Source organism: Podarcis vaucheri (assembly GCF_965113315.1).
Source record: "Podarcis vaucheri genome assembly, chromosome: 6".
Taxonomy (NCBI): Eukaryota; Metazoa; Chordata; class Lepidosauria; order Squamata; family Lacertidae; genus Podarcis; species Podarcis vaucheri.
The window spans coordinates 93,715,715-93,737,992 of NC_138764.1; the positions used below are offsets into that span (position 1 = coordinate 93,715,715).

Genomic DNA, 22,278 nt, shown 5'->3' on the forward strand with positions numbered 1-22,278 from the left:
GGGAGAATCTCCAAGGGTACAGATGCTCAGTTTATATGCACCTGGAGCTGTGTGTTCAGTATTGCGTGGACAGGCGGAGTCCCCAGATCCTGCACGGTCCCCCTGTCATGTGGAATAACGACTCAAGACAACGTGCTATGGGATTAAATTGGCCACAACTTTATTAAATTTCAAATGTGGGTAGACCTTGGCTCAGGCATTGGGTGTTCTCCCTCCCTGGTCCCCAGCCGGGGACCTAGGGAGCATCAGGGTTATCCAGTGTGTGTGGGGGGGATGGGCCGGCTCTGGAGAACATATGTTCAAGCAGAGATAGCCGCCCCTGTTACGCCGCCGCCGCCGCAGGAGAGAGCAATGGCGACCTTTCGGTGTACGGCCAAAGCCTCCCTTCAGAAAACCCCTTTAACGGGGAACCCTGGTATCGCCGCCGCAAGAGGAAGATGGACTAAAGGATTCCGCCCAAGGCCTGATACCGCCAAAGTTGTGACGTTTTGCTACGGGAAAGGCGAAACCTGCCAATGCAGGGAAATTCCTTTCCGGCCCTTTAACAGCGACCTTAACGTAGCAGCGCCCGCATACCTGTGAAGAAAAGTTAACTTGCAAAACCTGTGAAGAAAAGTTAACCTGCAAAATAAGACATTAACTGAGGGTGAGTAGGGTGGGAGAAGCTCTGGAGCCAAGTGAGGATTCCTAGGTAAGATCCTCCCTCTATTGTGTGGGCAGGTAATCCCTCCCCTACCTGGCCTGGTCTCCTTGGCAACGCTTCCCCCAGGTGGGATTGGACAACTGACTGAGGTAGGCGGAGACCTCCAGGTATCACACCTGAGGGGAGGCAAAGCCAAGCCTATGCTGTTGGGACCGCTCCAAATCTAGGGCCTGCACGCGCCCACGCAAAGGGCGCCCCCCGTTTAAGCGGGGAGCGGTCATTGTGGACCCAATTCTCTGAAACTCCCTCCCAGATGAGAACAGGCCCGTCCCCCGCATCCTGTTGACTTTCCAGTACCTAGTGAAGACCTTTTCCAGCAATCTTTTAAAGTATGTTTTCTTATCTTCTTCTCTGGTGATCACTCGTAGCCAAGTAAGATTGTCTTCCATAAACATGGTTTTAACAATGACTCCGTAAGTGACTGTGGAGGCCAATTCTAGATTCCATACATCCTTCCACAGTGGGGACATTGGGAGTTGATCACAGTGTGGATTTGCCAAGCATGCCTTCCTCTTAGCATGTTTCTCCCTCGCGTCCTGAGTTTGAGTGTCTTCAAAGCCCATGACACCTTTGGTCAAGGCTGTTCTCCAATTGGAGCGCTCGCAGGCAAGTGTTTCTGATGTTTTCTGATATTGAGGTACTATTGAGTAAAAGCTAGGTTGAATACAACCTCTATCACCTTATCTCTTGCAATGGTAATTCAACACACAGGGTTCATCCACATGCCTGTTTGCCCTCCCCGGGGAAGCCCATGGTTTTATGCTGAATCGGAACAAACAGCAGTTGGATTTCCCACAAATTGCTGTCTGTTCCAATTTAGCACTAGAGAGCGAGTTTCCCAGGGAAAAGTGATGAGGCAAAGGCAAAACCACCAAGACCTGTGGAAAACCACACAACCCTGTGCTTTCTAGGTGTGGGGCAAACAGATGTGTGGATGAGCCCTCTGTATCCTAAGCCCAGTGACGGGTAGAGGTATCCCAGACTGCCACATGTCACTCCTAAGGTCAGAAAACAGAGGAGAATGACAGGATGGTGAAAGCAACATATTTGCCCTCCTTCTGGCAACTTTCATGTGCAAGAAAGGGGAAGTTGCAACCCTCAAGACATTGCTAGACTACAGTTCTCATCATTCCTGACCATTGGCCATAGCTGGGAGTTGGAACCCAACAACGTATGGGAGCTACATATTCTCCTCCCCAGACCTGCGGTAGATGATCAACACAAAGGTAGAAAAGGCACATTACTTCACCTTTGCTGATGCTGAACCCCTACATTATCATCTTCTGAGCCTGGTGAGGCACCAGTAATGATCAAAATTGCATTTCAGGCTCTCAGTTGCCTACTTCTATTTCTCAGTGAAGGAGTGTAGTAAAGGATGGCTAAATCGGTCAATTTTTGCTTCTTTCGCTTTCTCATTTTTCTATTCTTAAGTTCAGTTCATCGCATTTCTGCATCCTCACAAAAACCAGTCAGCATTTTGGGGTGCATTTTCCCTAATTTCTGCATGCAATTTTGCCCAAGATAATGCCTTTCTGTATATTATTTTCACTAATATATGTACTCACACACACATTTTTTGACTGGAGAATGGCACAGCATATTTTGTGAGAACTGTCTCTTGAAGTATAGCTGTGTTTTGGTCCAGCGCATTGTTTCAGAAACTGCAAATTAAGTATCTTCGTATTAAAATGTGAATTGAGCTGGATTTCCCCCCACCCCACCCCTAAGTGCTGAAGCCCTCGCTCTCCACACACAGAGACAGTTAAATCGCCCTCTCCTTTGTCTTGCTGTCTTTCTATCTGCTGCTATTACCAGCACCCTCCTTTTCCATTTCGAAATGTGCTTTTTCCTTCCATATCAATTACATCCTAAGTGCTATACTTCTCAGGCTGACAAAGGGTGAATGTGATGACTTGCACTGTTTTGCTGATGGGTATTTTTAAATATGCATTTCCTTTATCGAAAGATGCTTCCCACCGAAACTGTTGCTGCCAAGGTAGATATTTCCATGTCAGTGATCTTTCGGAACAGACATCGTGTACTCTTTGGAGCCTTCACACTAAATAGACAGGATTGTGAGACTGGCCCTTAAGGAACATTGATACCATTTATTTATTTAACTGTATTTAACTTCTGTTTGTTTGTTTGTTTAATTTATATCCCACCTTTTATCCAAGGTGCTCAAGGTGGCATACATGATTCTCCCCTTCCTCATTTATTTCAGAACAATTACATAGTCTTCTTCTTCTTTGGCGATCACTCAAGCCGAGTAAGATTGTATTCCATAAACACGGTTTTAACAATGAGTCTGTAAGTGACTGTGGAGGCCAATTCTGGATCCACATGTTCTTCCACAGTGGGGACATTGGTTTCTGGGCGGGAGTTGATCATGGTGTGGATTTGCCAAGCGTGCCTTCCTCTTAGCACATTTCTCCCTTGTGTCCTGAGTTCGAGTGTCTTCAAAGCCCATGACACCTTTGGTAAAGGCTGTTCTCCAACTGGAGCACTTGCAGGCAAGTGTTTCCCAATTGTTGGTGTTTATACTATATTTTAAAAAATTTGCTTTGAGACAATCTTTAAACCTCTTTTGTTTCCATTTTTAAGTTTGGAATAGAGTAGCTGCTTTGGAAGACAATAATCAGGCATCCCCACAACATGACCAGTCCAACGAAGTTGATGTTGAAGAATCATTGCTTCAACAGTCGTGATCTTTGCTTCTTCCAGTACCCTTCCTCATTTATTTCAGAACAATTACCATACATATTACAGTAATACTAACGACGGATGCTTTCCAGCCTTAGACAAGACTTTTTTATGATCTGTTTCCATTCTTGGGCAGTTGCTCATCAGTCAGGAAAATTGTGTGCGGTTCTTATTTCTTCTTCCTCCTCCTCCTCCTCCACCACTTTTACTGGATAACTCAGGGAAGAAAATATTGATAACAAAGGGCAAAGAGAGTATCTGGCTTTCTGGATACATCCCTCTGGGGGAAGTTTCCCCCTTAGGCAAACAGGAAGAAGTGAATGCAGAAATGGAGGGGGGAATTCACATTGAACAGAATTGATCCCGGTGTTCAGGAGAGGTTCAGAGGATCTCACCTACTAAAAATATCCAGCAGGGAGTTATTTTTAAAAAGAAATGCATCTGAGGGTGCTTATGCTCACACACAGAACATAGCTCCTCATTTATGCAGAGTATTATCTTTGAAAACCTGTCCTGTTTATATCAGGAGTCCCATGGCAACCTGAGATTATTAAAGGGACCACAGTATGGTTCCTGACAACACATGCCACTTTGTCTGTAAGGAAGGAAAGCTGGAGCTACTGGAGAGACAGGAAATACCTGAGCACTTTAAAGGAGTTGGGGGCGGTGGGGGAGAAGGGGACAGGATGAGGCTAGAATTTTTAACTTAAGATGGTCTCACCTTAACATAATGACTACAACTGAAACTGCCTTCCTGTGCCTTAAAAAACCTGCATAAGGCAGAACAATCTCAGCAGGTGAAACTTTCTCCCATCACTGTGTCTGCATGTTAAAATTATATATATTTAAAAACCACCTACAGTGGTACCTCGGGTTCCATACGCTTCAGGTTACAGACTCCGCTAACCCAGAAATAGTACCTCGGGTTAAGAACTTTGCTTCAGGATAAGAACAGAAATCGTGCTCTGGCGGTGCGGCAGCAGCAGGAGGCCCCATTAGCTAAAGTGGTGCTTCTGGTTAAGAACAGTTTCAGGTTAAGAACAGACCTCTGGAACGAATTAAGTTCTTAACCCGAGGTATTGAATTTCTGGATCAAAAGCCAGGATGGCTAAACAGAGCTTCATTGGTAAGACACCTCTGAATATCAATGGGGTGGGATGATCAGATCACCATTACGCTCTGTTTGACCAAAATAGGAAACAGAAAATAGGACTGGTTTGTGTTTCTGGTTTGTTGTTTGCCATACAGTGGTACCTCCCGTTATGAACTTAATTCGTTCCGGAGGTCCATTCTTAAGCTGAAACCATTCATAACTGGAGGCACGCTTTCACTAATGGTGCCTCCCGCTGCTGCCGCGCGACTTTCGCTCACATCCCGGGGTGAAGTTCGCAACCAGGAGCATCTACTTCCGGGTTAGTGGAGCTCGTAACCCGAAGCGTTTGCAAGGAGGACGTTGCATAACACAAGGCTCCACTGCAGTTTAGTGGTATCTTCTGCTGGTCTATGACCATAATACAGATTTGGACTGGATTAGATGGTTTGGTTTAGCATCATGTCTGAACTCATTTGTCTCTCCCCATCAAACCAAGAGCAGTACACCAAGAACCAAACCTTGGTTACAGCTTGTGGCTTGTTGGGAGCAAGAGACAAACTGCAAGTCTGGGTTTAGATGACACACTGAGAAATGGTCCTTGTAGATTTGGTACCCATGCCTTTAATTTAGCGCAAGTAACATCTGTCTAAAGGGATGTGGGTGGCGCTGTGGGTTAAACCACAGAGCCTAGGACTTGCCGATCAGAAGGTCGGTGGTTCGAATCCCCACGACGGGGTGAGCTCCTGTTGCTCGGTCCCTGCTCCTGCCAACCTAGCAGTTCGAAAGCATGTCAAAGTGCAAGTAGATCAATAGGTACCGCTCTGGCGGGAAGGTAAACAGCGTTTCCGTGCGCTGCTCTGGTTCACCAGAAGCGGCTTAGTCATGCTGGCCACATGACCCAGAAGCTGTACGCTGGCTCCCTCGGCCAATAAAGCGAGATGAGCACCGCAACCCCAGAGTTGCCCACGACTGGACCTAATGGTCAGGGGTCCCTTTACCTTTACCTAACATCGGTCTGATTCTTTTCACTGGTTTCTAATAGGAAGAAAGTTTCTGCTGTTTATAAAATAGGCATTATTATGCTGAAGGTGCAAAATGGGAGCGCTTCCACATGAGGAAGTGGAATAAATGTCAGGTCATACAACTATCGTCATGAGTGTTAAGGTAAGTAAACTGCAGGATGTATAAATTTTAATTACGTCTGCAAAGACCTGTGAATACACTGCTGCTTTTCTTTAAAAACACGTAGTTTAGAAAGTTCAGCCTTGTTAACTGCTTCCACATTAACAGCACCTGCTAATGTGTTGGCAGGATATGGATCCGCAAACATCAGCTCTGCTGTGGGACTAGAGAGCAGCAAAGCCTTGTCAAGCATCTACCGGCAATTGTTGTCCGGGAGTCTGCAAGTCTCAAACACCCATCATTCACTGACTAGGAAAACCAATTCCAAAGCCAGTACCTTTACACAGGTTCCTGTTCCCCACCTCGCCAATATCTAACCAAGCGCTTTTTCTCTCTCTGCAGGGAGTAAAGCACTCCCTTCTATTGCATAATGTGCCTTGGCAAATTTACGGGACACTAAATATAACCTCACTCACCTTCTAGTGCTCTCCAAAGCCCAAAGAAAGAGAAAAGGAGAAAGAGCTATTAATAATGTCTGACCCTCATAGTTTCTCTTCATGTTTAGATCCCCTCTTTCTGGTTCTTATTAAGGGTGACACATAGCATGACTCTGACCTCCAGCAGCTGCCAGGACTCGGACATGGGGGAGCAGCTGGAATGGCCCCAGATAACCACTACCATCCAAAGTGTCAGAGAAAGGGTCATAAGCTCAATGGCAGGACATCTGCTTTTCAGGAAGACAATCTCCAGTTCAATCCCCAGCATCTCCCAATAGGAATTGGTAAAAAACATGTCCTGTTCCGCCTCTCCTGGTGTGTGCTGTTACTCTGCCTGCCCCATTGGCCCCTGAGAAGGCAGTAATGACTCCTCCGTCACCCAGGCCCGGGAGACACCAGTGCAGGCGTCAACAGACATGACTGGTTCAGACACCATGGAAAAGTGGTAGGTTGCTTGCTCAGTCTAAGTAAGGATCGGGACCGCTTGCTGGGCTGAGTTCTGCCCAGGGGTTGCAAGGGGTGTGTCACTGTTGGGTCAACTGCATCTTTGCTTGTAGCACCCGCTGTGCCTTTGACCAACGTTTTGCCTGTGCATTGCACCAATCTGAGCAGTAAAGGTTTTGGTGGAAACCGTAACCTGAGTTTGAGTTCTTCATTGAGCAGGAGCCAGGGCAATTCAAAAAGGTGGGATATTAAAAGTGCAGTGAAACCAACATAGGCACAAGATAGGAGCTGAAGGTCACAGAGTTTTCCTGTAAGCTTGCTAGACGCTGCCAATGTGCCCTGAGTAGCTATACATTCTCCTACCTGCCTGGGGACACCTTCGTAGTCTTTCCACCTCTTTCTGCTCTGCCAGCAATGTGAGGACATCTGCTTAGTCTGAGCATGGAGATCAGATTTTAAGCTAGACTTAGGTATGTCTTTGTAACTGAGTGGCCATTTTAAGTCTGTCTGAACAAAGCTGCTGCATCTATTACTCTGCAACAAGTATTCTGAGTGAGTAAATGCTATTTTTACCTTTCACAAGCATCTATACACATCCCAACAAAAAAGTGACATGAAATGTAATGCAAGGGAAGCAATCTTGTTGTCTTTCATAGCCCTAGTTTGACGAAGAGTTCAGGAGGACTTCAGCTCACTATTTTGTGACGTTTTGCTTGGGCCTCCGGCTCCTCCAGACAACCTATCATTGAGGATTAATCCTGATTTGTTTACACAAATCTTATGCAGAGGTTAGACTACAGCCAGTTATTACTGAACATTTTGTACTGATTTGTTTGCAGGGAGGTTGTGTGACAATGAGTATCCATCAGAATATGTTTGTGCATTGTCCCACTACTCATCTGTTCATTCCACATTTTCAATTATTTCCACCATCACTTTCCAAACGGCAAAAATCTTGTTTCTTTTGAAAAATGGTTGTTGTTTGTTTGCACTAGGGGGCGACAGAGCACTTTAATCCAATTTTATCGAATCCCTCCCTCAAAATACTGCCCTAGAGGCAGTACCCCTAATAACGCAGAGGGGGGAGGGGACCTTCCAATACTGCTGGACTACAGTTCCCAGCACCCTTGACCATTAGGCATGCTGGCCCGGGCTGATGGGAGCTGGGAATCCAAGCACAGTTGAAGGACTCCAAGGCTCACTAGTTCCGCATTAGAAGGAATCTCCCCACTGTGGATTTTGGATAAATAAATAGTACCCCGCCCAATAGGCAGACCAAGCAAGTGTTTAGGGCACCAGCAAAGCAGGGACACACACACACGCACGCACACCCTCTGCAAACGCGAATTTTATTTTGAAACAATTATATATAGAAGTAGTCATCATGGGGAAAATCAGAACTTAGACTTACACTCCACAGTCTTCCCCATTTTTCTGTTCTATTTTTATTACTTCTCCCCACCCAACCAGGGGGCGTCCTACTAACGCAGATGGAAGCAATGCAAAAAACAACAACCCACATTATGTCATATACCGCAAGAAATGAATCTATTTATTTTTTAATTAATTAATTAATTAATTAATTAAAATTGTGTTACGGTTTAGTATTGCTTTAAATTCTGAATTTCGTATGGGTGGGCACCATCATCTTTCCAGCGCTCGGGGCCTCTGCAGGTCCTAATCCTTCCCTGGCCATGGGTGTGTCACTAACTGGGGAAGGGAGAGGGAAAAAAAGAGATTTTGTGGGAAACGGGATGTTGTGTTAAATGTGTCCCGTAATCTCGTTTCATCGTGCCAAAGCGAGTCCCCGCCCCCGCCCCGAAATCCCATTGATTTAAACGGGACTCCGTCGCTGGAACCAAAGGAACCTAACGGCGTGGCCAAATTATTCCATCCTTCCTTGGGGTTGATTTAAAAAAAAACACAAAAAACTTTTTCCTCCCCTATTTCAAAGCAGCAGCAGCAACAACAGTGTCGTTTGTGCAATTCACCGGGGAAGGAAAAGATGAAGAAATTGCGCTAGCGGCCCCGAGGAGGAGGAGGAGGAGGAGCTGGAGAGCCAACCAAAAGACAAGTGTCGGGGCAGAAGGAAGTGACTTCCGCGCCTTCGGGTTTTCTGGAGATTACGGTAAACGCGTCTCAGTCACGTGTAATTACTGGAAGAGGGCAAAAGATGAACCCGGAGAAAATGCGCCCTTGAGTTCCGACGAGACGGTTCCACCTCCAAAGCCACTCCGGGAAAGGGGAGCGCAGGATTCCCCCGGAGGGAAGCCCACCCAGAGTTGGCCTGGGTCTTTTTAAAGAAAAAACCGTAGAAGCGAGAAAGGGAGGAGGAGGAGGAGGGGAGAGAATAACCCAGCCTCCCACGCCCCCCCTTCCAGTCCCATCCCTCGGCTCGGGGCGCGCGCATCGTGTCCGGTCCGGGGGTCTCCCGGGTCCCAGCCCGTCCTCCAGCAGCATGGGGATGTGCTACAGCCTCCGGCCCGGCGGGGACCACCTGCCCATCCCCTCCTACGGCAACGTGGAAGTGGAGGTGGTGGACCGCGGCGGCGAGTGTCCGGCGGCGATAGCGGTCAAGCTGAAGCAGGACATCAAGGCCAAAGAGAAAGCGGACATCAAGAGGAGCAAAAGCATCGACAAGTCGCTCAAAGCCGAGAAGAGGCAATACAAGCAGACGCACCGGCTGCTTTTGTTGGGTAAGTTCGGGGGGGGGCTTAGGGTGCAGTGGCGTGGCGTGGGGGGTGCAGGGGGGCCCGGCCGCACCGGGCGCAACATCGGGGGGTTAGGGTTAGGGGGCGCAAATCCACGGTTTAGGGGGCGCAAATTACTTGCCTTGCCCCGGGTGCTGACAACCCACGCTACGCCACTGTTAGGGTGCCAACGTGCCTGGGTCTGTCTGTGTGTCTGTCTGCGGGGCGCGGTGGGCGAGATTTTTTTTATTTTCCCCTGCAAGGCTGCAAATGTGGTGTCTGCCAGCAGCAAGCCGCTTGCCTGCTTTATGTTTTTTTGCAAGAGAATCGGCGTCTTGTTCGCTCGCTTGGCGTGTCCGAGCTTTGAAAGGCTGTGTTCATAAGCGGCGGCAGCAAGCTCCCTCCACGGTCTGTATTTGGGTTTCACACTCCTAATCTGTTGTGTTTGGGTTCCTCCCCGCCTCCCCCAGCCACCCCTTCGGCGCCGTTTGGCAGAAAAGTTCTGGCTTGGAGGTTTTGTGCAAAAAGTCCTTTGGGTTGCTCTTGTTGCTGTTGTCTTTTGTTGTGGTCGACGTGGAGTTAGTGCTGCTGCTAGTCTTTAAACCCCCACCCTCAAAGAAACCCCCTCAACCTCAAGATCAATGCATAGATCCCGAAGGAGCTGTCTTCTCCTTGTGGCTGAAAGTTTGGAGCCAGATGGTCCGCTGTTGCAACATGGTTATTCCCCCCCCCCTTCAAATGATTAGTAATCTCCGCATATATATATATATATATTAAAAGCTGGATTTAGCAACGCAGCCGGATGTTGACAGATATGCGAGGATAACTGTAGTTGTTGCTGCTTTTAAAAACCTGAGTTTTCTCTGTCTTTTTCTGTAATGGGCTTAAACTGAGAGCCAAGAAACACTTTCCTATTGACCCTCCTTTTGCAAAAAAGGAAAGAAAGAAGAGTTTTGAGTGTTTGCATGAGAAACATGCTCTAGTTAGGTGTGCCGGCAAATCAGAGCACTGGGGGGGGGGGTCTATATGGTTGTTGTTGTTGTTGTTGTTGTTGTTGTTGTTGTTAAATCCACAGATGCCATAAACTTGTATTAGTAGGTTCATGTGGCTGGGGGTGAAGCTGTGGCATCTACAACTCAGGATATGATATCGTTGTTGAGACAAAGGATAAGCGGGGTGGAATATTATAAAGCACTTTGTACTAATTTTACATTTAGTATTTAATGTGTTCTGAACCACAACAGTTGCCTACAAGAAGGGGAATTAAGCTTAATCGCTTTCATTATTTCCCAGACAGAAACAAAGGCTGATTCACGGTTGGTGTGGTTTGATAAGTGGGAGGAAGCTGCAATTATTATTTTTTTAAGATACAGGTTTAGTTCTGGGGGTTTCCAGGGTAAGAGAGTGCCGTTTAGAACAGGAGTGACATTGTAATATTCACAACCAGAACCGCGGGCCCTGTGATGAAAATCGGGGCATTTCTGTGTACATATTGCAACCACATTAAGGACTGCTGCCCCAAATCCACATTGCTGAAGTCTGTGAATTGTATTCATTTCCATCCCTGCTATAAACTATATTAGTAAGTGGGTATAATTCAGCCTTTCCCCAAATATGGGTTGCATACATGATTCTTCCCTTTCCTGTTCTCACAGGTAGGTTAGGCTGAGAGAAGGTGACTGGCCCAAGGTCACCCAGTGAGCTTCACGGCAAGAGTGGGGTTTGAACTCTGTTCTCCTGCGCCCGTGTCTCTAACCACTACACCATGCTGGGTCTCTCTCCAACTACATAAAAGCAAACCAGTAAAATTCTCAGCAGAACATACAAATCAACCATCCAAGGATTAGGAGAAGAGGAAGGTCTTTACCTGGCACTGAAAAGACAGATATACGTAGCTGCCCCATAGCTGAAGTACTCTAGGAAGCCAGTGCGGTTTAGTGGATAGAGTGTCTGACTAGCCACAACCTCTTAAGCCACCTCAAAGGGTTGTTGTAGGGATTAACCGAGGGTGGGGGGATGAACCATGTACTCCTTGGAGAAAGAAGTGGAATAGAAATGCGATAAATAAGCTCTTCTGCTTACCTGCTTGGGGCCAGCCAGGTGGAGATGTCAGCCACCAATCTGGCTTCCAGAGATCTCCATGTGGTCACAATTGGACCCACGCCGGTCGCAAAACGCGCCTGGCGCCTGGCTAATTTCTAACGCTGATCCTATCATTGCATGGATTTCCACTTGTGCAGTAGAATGTCCTCCCCTCTTCTCCCCCGTGTGCCTCTAAATCTGTTCTTGGGGCTCCCCTCAACCGTCTGGAGCAGATTGTAGGAAGCGCACATGCGGAGGGAGGAAAAGTGAGGAAAGTCCTGTTTTGCCAGGGATCCTCCTTTCGCCGATAGGCTGCTTACATATTGGGGGGAAGCCGGAGCTCATGGAGTCGTGATGGTGGCTGAGGCCTGGGGGCACAGGTTCGTTTTATGATGCCCTGTCTGGAATGCGGCGGGGATGACTGCCACAAGGTATCAGCTGATTCAGGATAAAAATATTGCGAGCTTAAGGCTGCCTTGGCAAAAAAAATAAGATTAAAAATCAAGATAATGTATTTTGAGATGCTAAAAAGGATAATAGATGCGATTGTGAATTGTGCTCTGTGCGCTGTGCTAATCATTGGGCTTGGTAGCTAGGGTGATGGGAATGGTCGTCCAATAAATTCCAGAGGCCTGTCCCTAGCTTCGTGGAACAAAGTGTATTTCTTCCATTCAGGTTTTGTTTGGTAAAGTTATGCTTATTTGGCATGCCTGCTTCTGAATCAAAAGGGTTCCTGGGAACGTGGCAAAGGAAGATGGCGTCCTCCTCTCGATTAGGAAGTGTGAAGAGGTTGTGGGGTTCTAACCCACAACCCTGAGATTAAGAGACTCATGCCCTACCAGATGTGCTAGTGCTTTTGCCTGGCTGGAATTTGTCTTTGCATGCCTGGATGGAGGAAAAGAGCAGACTAGATTTCTGTGCAAATGAAAGATTGCATATGTTTCTTCACTTAGCTTAGCCTCTGGCTCTGCTCACCACTGACACCAGAAGATTGCCCTCCCACTTTTGAATTGCCCTGCACGGTTGTCCCTTCTGAGGAACCTTACAGCTACTTAAACCTTACAACCTCTGTTGTGCATAACAGCGCCGACGCAGACCCCGTGTTCCATGCGCGGAACATTCTTTGCTTCTCGGTTGCATCTGGCTGTTTTGCCGTGGGCTGCCACTGGCCCTTCCAGAAAGCTCTATAAAACAGGGTGTTAAGGGCCACATTCACCCCATATATTTAAAGCACTGTTTGGAAGAGTTACCAGAAACCCCAGACTCAGCTGCGGCTTTCCACCTGCAAGCCACGGTGAAACACAGGAGACCACTTCTCCTTGTCTTCGCTTCCTCGGGACAGAGCATTATGACTGTCTCACTCCTCTGTCCTATCTTTACCTTTCTCGCTTCTCCTATTTTGCCAACCAAATCCTGGTGGCCATACACATTTCAGGTTTCTCCTGCTCTAGTTTTCTTCTAGCCATCAACCTCCGCTCCATCCAAGGCAACTTCTCCTCTGTCTCTGCAATAGGAACTGTTTAAGCCTGTAGTCCAGGCAACACGGTTTGGGTAGCCTGCTTAACTTGTAGCGGCTAACTGTCTTGCTATTTTATTATTTCTTCCTCTTACTTATTTATTGAATTTATATACCACCCTATACCCGGAGGTCTCAGGGCGGTTCACAGAAAATATCACAATATTTGTTGTTGTTTAGTCATTTAGTCGTGTCCGACTCTTCGTGACCCCATGGACCAGAGCACGCCAGGTGCTCCTGTCTTCCACTGCCTCCCGCAGTTTGGTCAAACTCATGCTGGTAGCTTCGAGAACAAGGTCCAACCATCTCATCCTCTGTTGTCCCCTTCTCCTTGTGCCCTCCATCTTTCCCAACATCAGGGTCTTTTCCAGGGAGTCTTCTCTTCTCACGAGGTGGCCAAAGTATTGGAGCCTCAGCTTCAGGATCTGTCCTTCCAGGGAGCACTCAGGGCTGATTTCCTTAAGAATGGATAGGTTTGATCTTCTTGCAGTCCATGGGACTCTCAAGAGTCTACTCCAGCACCATAATTCAAATCAAAATAAGAATAATAACCTGATAACACCCCCCAAACAAGAGCCACATTTTAACAGGGTATAGGATGTCCATCAGGTCAACCAGCCCAAGGCCTGGTTAAAAAGGAATGTCTTTCCCTGGTGCCTAAAGGTGTATAATGAAGGCACCAGGCAAACGTCCCTGGGGAGAGCATTCCACAGACGGGAAGCCACTGCAGAGAAGGCCCTGCTCTTGTATTGCCACCCTCCGGACCTCTTGAGGAGGTGGCACATGAAGAAGGGCCTCAGAAGATGATCTCAGGTTCTGGGTAGGTTCATATGGGAAGAGGCGGTCTTTCCATTTCTGTATGGTCTTTATATTTCTGTACTACAGAGGCCAGGGTGCTGAATCTCTTCATTTTATGCTCACGACAGCCTTGTAAGGTAGGTTAGGCTGAGCAAGAAGGAATGCTCCACAATCACCCAGCGGACTTCATGGATGGGTGGAGTTTTGAACCATAATCTCCCCAGTCGTAGTCCAGCGCTGCAGTGGGAAACCTGTGGTTCTGCAGGAGCTGTGGGACTCCCAGTTCCCCTCAGTTCCAGCAACAAGCATAGACAATTATCAGGGATAATATATTTATTTCCGATATGTAAATAGCATTCAGCGTTTCTAATGCAAGTTAGATTCAGAGTTGAAGACCAGCCAGCATCATGTCATGGATGGTTGGACACAGAATAATGGTAGGAGAACCAGCTGCGGAACCCCCAAGGGGAGAAGTCTCAGAGCCCAGGGAGTGGCGATGTAAAAGCTACTTGCCTAAATCTAATGGGATACAGTGGAATTGATTCAGTTGATTTATATACCACTTTCCCACAATGAGCTGTGCAGACATTCAAAACATCAAAATACAGAGCATTGAAAAATGCAAATGAAAATACAAATACACAAAATACAGAACACACCAGTACATTTTTTTAAAAAAATGACAAAAATCTTTAGCACTCGTTTCTGTGTTAACTGGTTCCAGAAATAATCCGTTTGCAACTCCATGAACCAGAAAATCACAGGAGTAAATTGATGAAATTTGGGGTGGTATACAATTTTTTCCTTGCTGTTTTCATGAGGGATCAGAAGTGTGCATGTGCAGAAAGAGTGGGAAAGTAGCGATGCTGCCCAGTGATGTTCATCGCTGGCCACTGGTGTGAATGGAATTTAGTGTGACACGCTGGTAATATTGGTCAAAAATCCACAGCTCCATAATGCAACAGGTACTGCAATATGAAAGAAATGTTAGCAAACAGGATGGAAACACTAGCATTGTAACCAGGAAATCTAATTCAGTATTTCCCACATCTGAATGTACCCCTTGTGGAGTGACTCTTTGATAAAGCCATTAATATGCCCGGAAGAGGAACTGGTATTGAGATTGAGTGCAGACATTGAGCCAGGAAAACCGTAGTTTGTACCTCAGGCAGGAACTCTCTATAAATGGCAAGCAACTTCCCTCAGCCTCAGAGCACCCCTCCCACACTTCTGCCGTGTGGGGGCCACAGCAGCGTCCCACGTTGTAAAGCTGCCGTAAAAGGTTGCCGAGATAAAGTTTGGTGAAGTGTTCTGAGAACTCTGGAAAATGTCATTCTAAATGCTAAGCATTATTTGGATTCATCTAGCTTTGAGGGAAAGATCCGAAAGGGAAGTACAGAAAAGGGGAAGCCACACGAGGAGGAGACCAAGCATGTTGAAATTACGCCTCACTTTGTTTTCTGCTGTAATAAAAAGCAGAAGAATGTGTGGGCTTGTGTTTATGTAGCACAGATCAACTCATTTGAGCGATCCATAAAATCCAGCTTGTAGCTTTCCCTGATTTACCAGTATGTGTGAGAATGCTGGACTAGACGGGTCATCTGTCTGACCCAGCAGGGCTCTGTTCTCATGTTCTTATGATTCAGACACATTTTGTCCAATAGTTTCAGTGTGTTCAGCCAGGGCTGCTTCTTCAGTAATATCCTGGCTCAGTGCTACCAGCATGAAGAATGGCCCTTAACTTTCATGTAGATGCGTTTTAGGGATGGATTAGTCATGTGTTATCAGCCCAGTTCATGCATGCTCCTTCCTGCTCCTTCCATGTTATTCTCTCCCTGCTTAAAAAGCCACATCTGTCGACTGAATTCTGTAATCGACTTAAGAAGCTAACTTGTAAGGAACTCTGAGGGGTCTGAGTTGCAGGATGGGAATGTGGTTTACATTTGGAGCTTTTTTTGAAACAATTCGTTTCTATTTACTTAAACCCGTCTGTGGTTTGAAATTCTTCCTCGGTTTCTTCTTCTTCTTCTTTGCTCCATCTGGCAATTCCCTGCTCTGTGGGATCCACATAGCTAATTAAAAAGAAATAAGTGGCTCTTGTGTCTTATCAGCATCATCAGATTGCTTCAAGGTAATCAGCTGTCTCGGGTCATTTGGGAGTGACTTTGGAAAGCACGCTGAAAATCAGTGGCCACAGGTCAGGGGTGATGAGCGCTGGGGTCCAAAGACATCCAGAGGGAATCGTAGAATTGGAAGGAACCACGAGGGTCATCTAGTTCAACCCCCTGCAGTGCAGGATTTTTTTGTCCAATGTTGGGCTCAAAGCTACAACTCTGAGATTAAGAATCTCATGCTGTACTGTACTAACTGAGCTCATAGCCTTCTTCCCCCTGGTTTAGGGTCAATGCTAGTTCTGTGCTTTCTCAGATTAGAATGCCAGTTCATTGTATTGATTTAAGAATCCTTCCTTCTGAGAACCGGACGTGCACTGCTCAGAAGTTGAAAAGAAAACTGCAAAATGATCCTTGAGGGGTAGGCAAAGAAATAAGGAAGGCGAGGATGTGAGAGCAGACAACACAGGTCTGGGGGAAAATACAAGGAATGCCATTCAGGAGCTTTTTTGGGAGAGGTTTAGGGACTCCCTTCGGGTTTCCCCTGGATCTTTTAAAACCTGATTCGGCAGTTAATATTGGGTTTTCACTGGAGCAAGCAGCAGAACAAAAAGAAAGAGTTTTCAGACCTAGAATAAGAGATTGATACAGATTTCAATGAATATGGATCAAAGGAAAGTGTGGATGAGTCCTAAGTCATTTGCAATCAGAGTGTTCTCACCCAGAGCAATAGCTCCCTGTGTTTTACTGTGTTTAATATGTCTTTATTTTCCTTTCCTTTTCACCGAAATCATAGTACAGTCTTACCTTGGAAGTCGAATGGAATCTGTTCCAGAAGTCGGTTCGACTTCCAAAATGTTCGGAAAACCAAAGCGCTGCTTCTGATTGGCTGCAGGAAGCTGCTGCGGCCAATCGGAAGCTGTGGAAGCCCTGTTGGACGTTTGGGTTCCAAAGAATGTTTGCAAACTGGAACACTCAATTCCAGGCTTGCAGCATTTGGGAGCCAAAACGCCGAGTACCAAGGGGTTCATGATCCAAGGTATGACTGTACACATACATAACCACACACAACACACATCAATCACTTAAATAAGAAGCCTGCCTTTCATCAGTGTTCCAAGGGTGGATCAGGTGCATAAGTTGTGACTCAAGTAGTTAATGTAAGAAACACCAGTCAATAGAGAACAATTGGCATAAGAATCCACACAAGGCAAATCAAGGAGATCAGCCTCTGTGTTGATACATAGGAGCATTGTTGTTGTTTAGTCGTTTAGTCGTGTCCGACTCTTCGTGACCCCATGGACCAGAGCATGCCAGGCACTCCTGTCTTCCACTGCCTCCTGCAGTTTGGTCAAACTCATGCTGGTAGCTTCGAGAACACTATCCAACCATCTTGTCCTTTGTCGTCCCCTTCTCCTTGTGCTCTCAATCTTTCCCAACATCAGGGTCTTTTCCAGGGAGTCTTCTCTTCTCATGAGGTGGCCAAAGTACTGGAGCCTCAGCTTCATGATCTCTCCTTCCAGTAAGCACTTAGGGCTGATTTCCTTAAGATTGGAGAGGTTTGATCTTCTTGCAGTCCATGGGACTCTCAAGAGTCTCCTCCAGCACCAGAATTCAAAAGCATCAATTCTTTGGGCATCAGCCTTCTTTATGGTCCAGCTCTCACTTCCATACATCACTACTGGGAAAACCATGGCTTTAACGACATTTGTTGGCAAGGTGATGTCTCTGCTTTTTAGGATGCTGTCTAGGTTTGTCATTGCCTTTCTCCCAAGAATCAGGCGTCTTTTAATTTCGTGGCTGCTGTCACCATCTGCAGTGATCATGGAGCCCAAGAAAGTAAAATCTCTCACTGCCTCCATTTCTTCTCCTTCTATTTGCCAGGAGGTGATGGGCCCAGTGGCCATGATCTTCGTTTTTTTTTTTGATGTTGAGCTTCAGACCATAATCTGCGCTCTCCTCTTTCACCCTCCTTAAAAGGTTCTTTAATTCCTCCTCACTTTCTGCCATCAAGGTTACATAGGAACAGAGGAACCCTTATTCTGACTCAGAGCATTGTTTTCTGTGTAGCTCAGCACTGTCTACACTGAGTAGCAATGGCTCTCTGGGATTTCTGGCATGGCTGCCTCCCAGTCTCACCTGGCTTGAGCCTGACACTTCCGGCTTGCAAGGCAGCTGCTTTGCCACATTGCTGCCACCCTTGCCCACAGTTTCTCAGTGTTGCAGGTTGCCTTCCTTCCTACTTCACTGTGATTGGGGTCTCCTGGTGGTTCAGAAAAGGAGCAACTTTCACAACAGTGCTTTCTTGCACTTATGAAACCACTTTTTATAAAAAAAAAAAAGATTTATAATGTAGGTTCCCAGCAGTCCTTTTTATTGCCAATGAGTTTGGGACCCACAATTTTGCCTCGTCTGTCCAAAGCAGAGCTGAGAACTATGAGGAAATGGATCAGAAATGAAAAGCAAGGTCATTATATTCGTCTACGGTGAGTCGGCGTGTTCTAAATTTGGAGCATTGCAGGCAATTGTGTGTTTGCTCCGCCAAACGAGGAGCATTTAGTAGAGATGGGACAAAAATAGGGCAATTAGAATAGATTAGTTTGCACAAAAATGCTTAAGCTTCTAAAACCGGGGTGGGGAGCCTGTGGCCTGGCAGTTGGACTCCAGATCCCATCACCAGTGACAGACTGGGGTACTATGACACCCTGTGCAAGGCCAAAATTTGATGTTCACCTAGTCCTCTCTCTGCCCTCCCAAAGGCAGGTAAAGAGGAGCCCGTCTGACAGGGTCTTAGAGCCTTCTTCCCAAAGCTGGGAAAGCTCAGAATAGGACTCTAGGACTCTATCTAATTTAAGATGTGCCATGGAGGGTATTTGCATAGTTCTAACATTTGAAGGTCCTGCCAACCTAGCAGTTCGAAAGCATGTCAAAGTGCAAGTAGATAAATAGGTACCGCTCCGGCGGGAAGGTAAACGGCGTTTCCGTGCGCTGCTCTGGTTCGCCAGAAGTGGCTTAGTCATGCTGGCCACATGACCCGGAAGCTGTACACCGGCTCCCTCGGACAATAAAGCAAGATAAGTGCCGCAACCCCAGAGTCGGTCACGACTGGACCTAATGGTGAGGGGTCCCTTTACCTTTACCTTAACATTTGAAGGGCCATAGCTCAGTGGCAGAGCATCTGCTTCTCATGTGCACAAGGTCACAGGTTCAATTCCTGCCATCTCCAGATAGGGCTGGGAATGCCCCACCCATCTGAAATGATGATGATGATAATGATAATAATAATAATAATAATTTATTGAAACCCTGGAGTGCAACTGCTAGTCAGTGAAGACAGTGCTGAGCTAGATGGGTCAGTTGAGTCGATATAAGCTGCCTTTCCTGTACTTGGAGGGAAATGCAACCTTTACATTTATTTTTTGGAATAAAAGCAACATGGGTAGGGTTGATTAATTTGCCATTTAAATTTCTGTGGCATACCTGGAGTTCCTTAAGAGAGCTCTTGCCCCTCTCTGTACCTTGGCCACCCCCATGGGGGTCATTAGGAAGACCAATTTGGCTGGGCCTCTCAGTGTCCTGCCTTTATCACTAGGATTAAACCCACAGTAGATTAGCCCAATGGATTGTTAGCTTCCACTACCCACCATAACTCAGCTAAAAGACCAGAGACAGGTTCAGATTCTTGAATCAAACTGCACCAGCTCTGCTTTAAACCATGGGTACGCAAACTAAGGCCTGGGGGCTGGATCCGGCCCAATTGCCTTCTAAATCCGGCCCGCGGACGGTCCAGGAACCAGCGTGTTTTTACATGAGTAGAATGTGTCCTTTTATTTAAAATGCATCTCTGGGTTATTTGTGGAGCATAGGAATTCGTTCATATCCCCCCCCCCAAAAAAAAAAAATATAGTCCAGCCTCCCACAAGGTCTGAGGCACAGTGGACCAGCTCCCTACTGAAAAAGCTTGCTGACCCCTGTTTAAACCTTTGATTTGATTTATTGACAAGATATGCAGAACATTGTATTGCCATAGCTGTCAACCTTCCCTATTTTTGCGGGAAACTCCCTTATTCCAGCACCGTTTCCCACTGCTATCCCGGATTGTTAGATATTCCGTAGACTGTCCCTGGGAGAGGTGAGACTGCTGATCCCTTATTTTTGAGGCTGCTGATCCCTTATTTTCAAATCTGAAAGTTGACAGCTATGGGTATTGCCATCAGTTTAAATCAAAGGTGATTCTAGCTTCTGAACTGGCTCCGACTACAGTGGTACCTCAGGTTAAGTACTTAATTCGTTCCGGAGGTCTGTTCTTAACCTGAAACTGTTCTTAACCTGAAGCACCATTTTAGCTAATGGGGCCTCCTGCTGCTGCCGGAGCACGATTTCTGTTCTCATCCTGAAGCAAAGTTCTTAACCTGAAGCACTATTTCTGGGTTAGCGGAGTCTGTAACCTGAAGCGTATGTAACCCGAGGTACCACTGTGCTAGCATGTAGGGAGATAGCATCTCTTATGTACAAGCTGCAAGACTAGGTAAGCCTGGGATCAGAAACCTCACTTTCTACCCTCCCTGACTGACTGAAGGGCCCACATAGTGCAGATCTAGGCTAAACATTATTCTAGATCTTTCCTGTGAAATTGACAAAGTGGCTTAAACCGCGTCAGGATGTTTGCAGGCATGAGATAAAGGTCGCAGAAGTCCGCCTGGATTACCCCTCAAGGAAGGGTTGACGGGGAGCAAAGCCAGGCACCTCGGGGCGCAACAAAAGTTCAAACTTAAACATTTGAGGAGTTTCATTTAATCCGACACTTCCCAAGGCAACCCAAAACAACTTACAACCAATCAGCCAAACAAGCAAAAACCCCACGTAGATGTATTAAAACTAGGGGAGGGGACCTCTCAAAAACACCCCACCCACATCTAAAAGGCCACAGGTAGTTAAAAGCCAAAGGCCTGGTTATAAAGTTTTTGCCCAGCATCTTAAGATACCGTATTTTTCGCTCTATAACACGCTCCCAACCATAACACGCACATAGTTTTTAGAGGAGGAAAACAAGAAAAAAAATTCTAAATGAAACAGTGGATGTATGATTTTTGTGGTTCATGCTGTGGCCACAGACATGTGATCTGACGGTGAGTTTAGGGTAGCCCAATGCAAAAATCCTGAGGATCTATGTGGATCCGTGCTTTGTAACCACGTTTTTGCACCACTGCGACCCCAGGCAACAGTGGGTGTGTGATTTATTTGGTACAAGCTGTAGCCATGGACATGCTATGTGATCTGATGGTGAATTTGGGGTGACCCAGTGCAAAAATCCTGAGGATCCATGTGGATCCATGCTCTGTAACCACGTGAATGAAGGAACTGTCAGTAATGTATGGTATCTCCAATACAGTGATGAAGGAAGAGGAGGGGGGGAGCTCACACTTGTCCTAGGCAAAGCAGCCAACTCCTATAGGCCTAGGTGCCTTCACCCCCCATTAAATATTTGAGGGAGTCATCCCCCACCCCCCATTGTGGTATTGAGTGGGGCTTACCTGGCTGTCCCCCCAATATTTTTTGAAGTTGGAAGAGGGAGGGAGGGAAGGAAGAGAGAGGGGGAACTCACATTTGTGCAGCTGCCTTGCCTCGAAGAGGAGCAAAAAGAGGAGGAGGAGACTCAGGGACATGAGCCTTGTAAGCTGCTTTGTTTGAATTTACCTGTGAGGTGCTGGGGGAGGGACGGAAGGGGAATGCCCTCTTTGTCCCTCCTTCCAGCTCATTGTAAAGAAAGCAGAGTAAGAGCTGCTTACATTTGTGTAAGGGAGAGCCATAGAGCAGGCAGACACTGAGAAAGAGAGGCTGTCTCCCTTTCCCCACTTTTACACATGCAGCTCTTGCCGGCTTCCGAGCGCCCACCTCTCCAAAAAGCCAGAGAGCAGGCAGACAGGAGGAAGAGAGGCTGTCTCCCTTTCCCCACCTTGGCTTTTACACGCTGCCGGCTTCTGAGCTGCCTCCCTTCTCCCACCTCGCCAAAAAGCCATAGAGCAGGCAGACAGGAGGAAGAAAGGTTGTCTCCCGACACTCAGCTGTTGCTCAGCTGTTGCCGGCTTCTCAGCAAGCCAAGCGGAGGAAGAGAGGCTGCCGAACAGCCAGCAAGAGTGGCTCCTCCTGCCTGCATTCGCTCCATAACACGCAGACACATTTCCCTTTACCTTTTAGGGGGAAAAAACTGAGTGTTATGGTGCAAAAAGTACGGTATATAATGAAGGTGCCAGGCAGGCCTCCCTAAAGGGTAAAGGGACCCCTGACCATTAGGTTCAGTCGTGACCAACTCTGGGGTTGCGGCGCTCACCTCGCTTTACTGGCCGAGGGAGCTGGTGTACAGCTTCCGGGTCACGTGGCCAGCATGACTAAGCCGCTTCTGGTGAACCAGAGCAGCACACGGAAACGCCGTTTACCTTCCTGCCTATTTACCGTATTTTTTGCTCTATAAGACTCACTTTTTCCCTCCTAAAAAGTAAGGGGAAATGTGTGTGCGTC

At 46.9% G+C, this 22,278-nt stretch overlaps 2 protein-coding genes across 3 annotated transcripts in view; one reads left to right on the top strand and one right to left on the bottom strand.

The window, feature by feature from the left end:
- The window catches only part of LOC309534003 (piezo-type mechanosensitive ion channel component 2-like), an 81,165-nt gene extending 69,607 nt beyond the window's left edge, over positions 1 to 11,558 (bottom strand). The window contains exon 1 of the mRNA XM_082225744.1: positions 11,335 to 11,558. The gene's annotated coding sequence lies outside the window, so the exon portion shown is untranslated. The remainder of the gene's footprint in view (positions 1 to 11,334) is intronic.
- GNAS (GNAS complex locus) overlaps positions 8,989 to 22,278 on the top strand; it is a 182,955-nt gene continuing 169,665 nt past the window's right edge. Inside the window, exon 1 of one of the 2 annotated variants that reach the window (XM_082226294.1) lies at positions 8,989 to 9,258. In XM_082226294.1, the coding sequence (XP_082082420.1) occupies positions 9,021 to 9,258 (238 nt within the window). In that variant the 5' untranslated portion in view covers positions 8,989 to 9,020. The remainder of the gene's footprint in view (positions 9,259 to 22,278) is intronic. The other variant, XM_082226295.1, reaches the window with a different exon arrangement.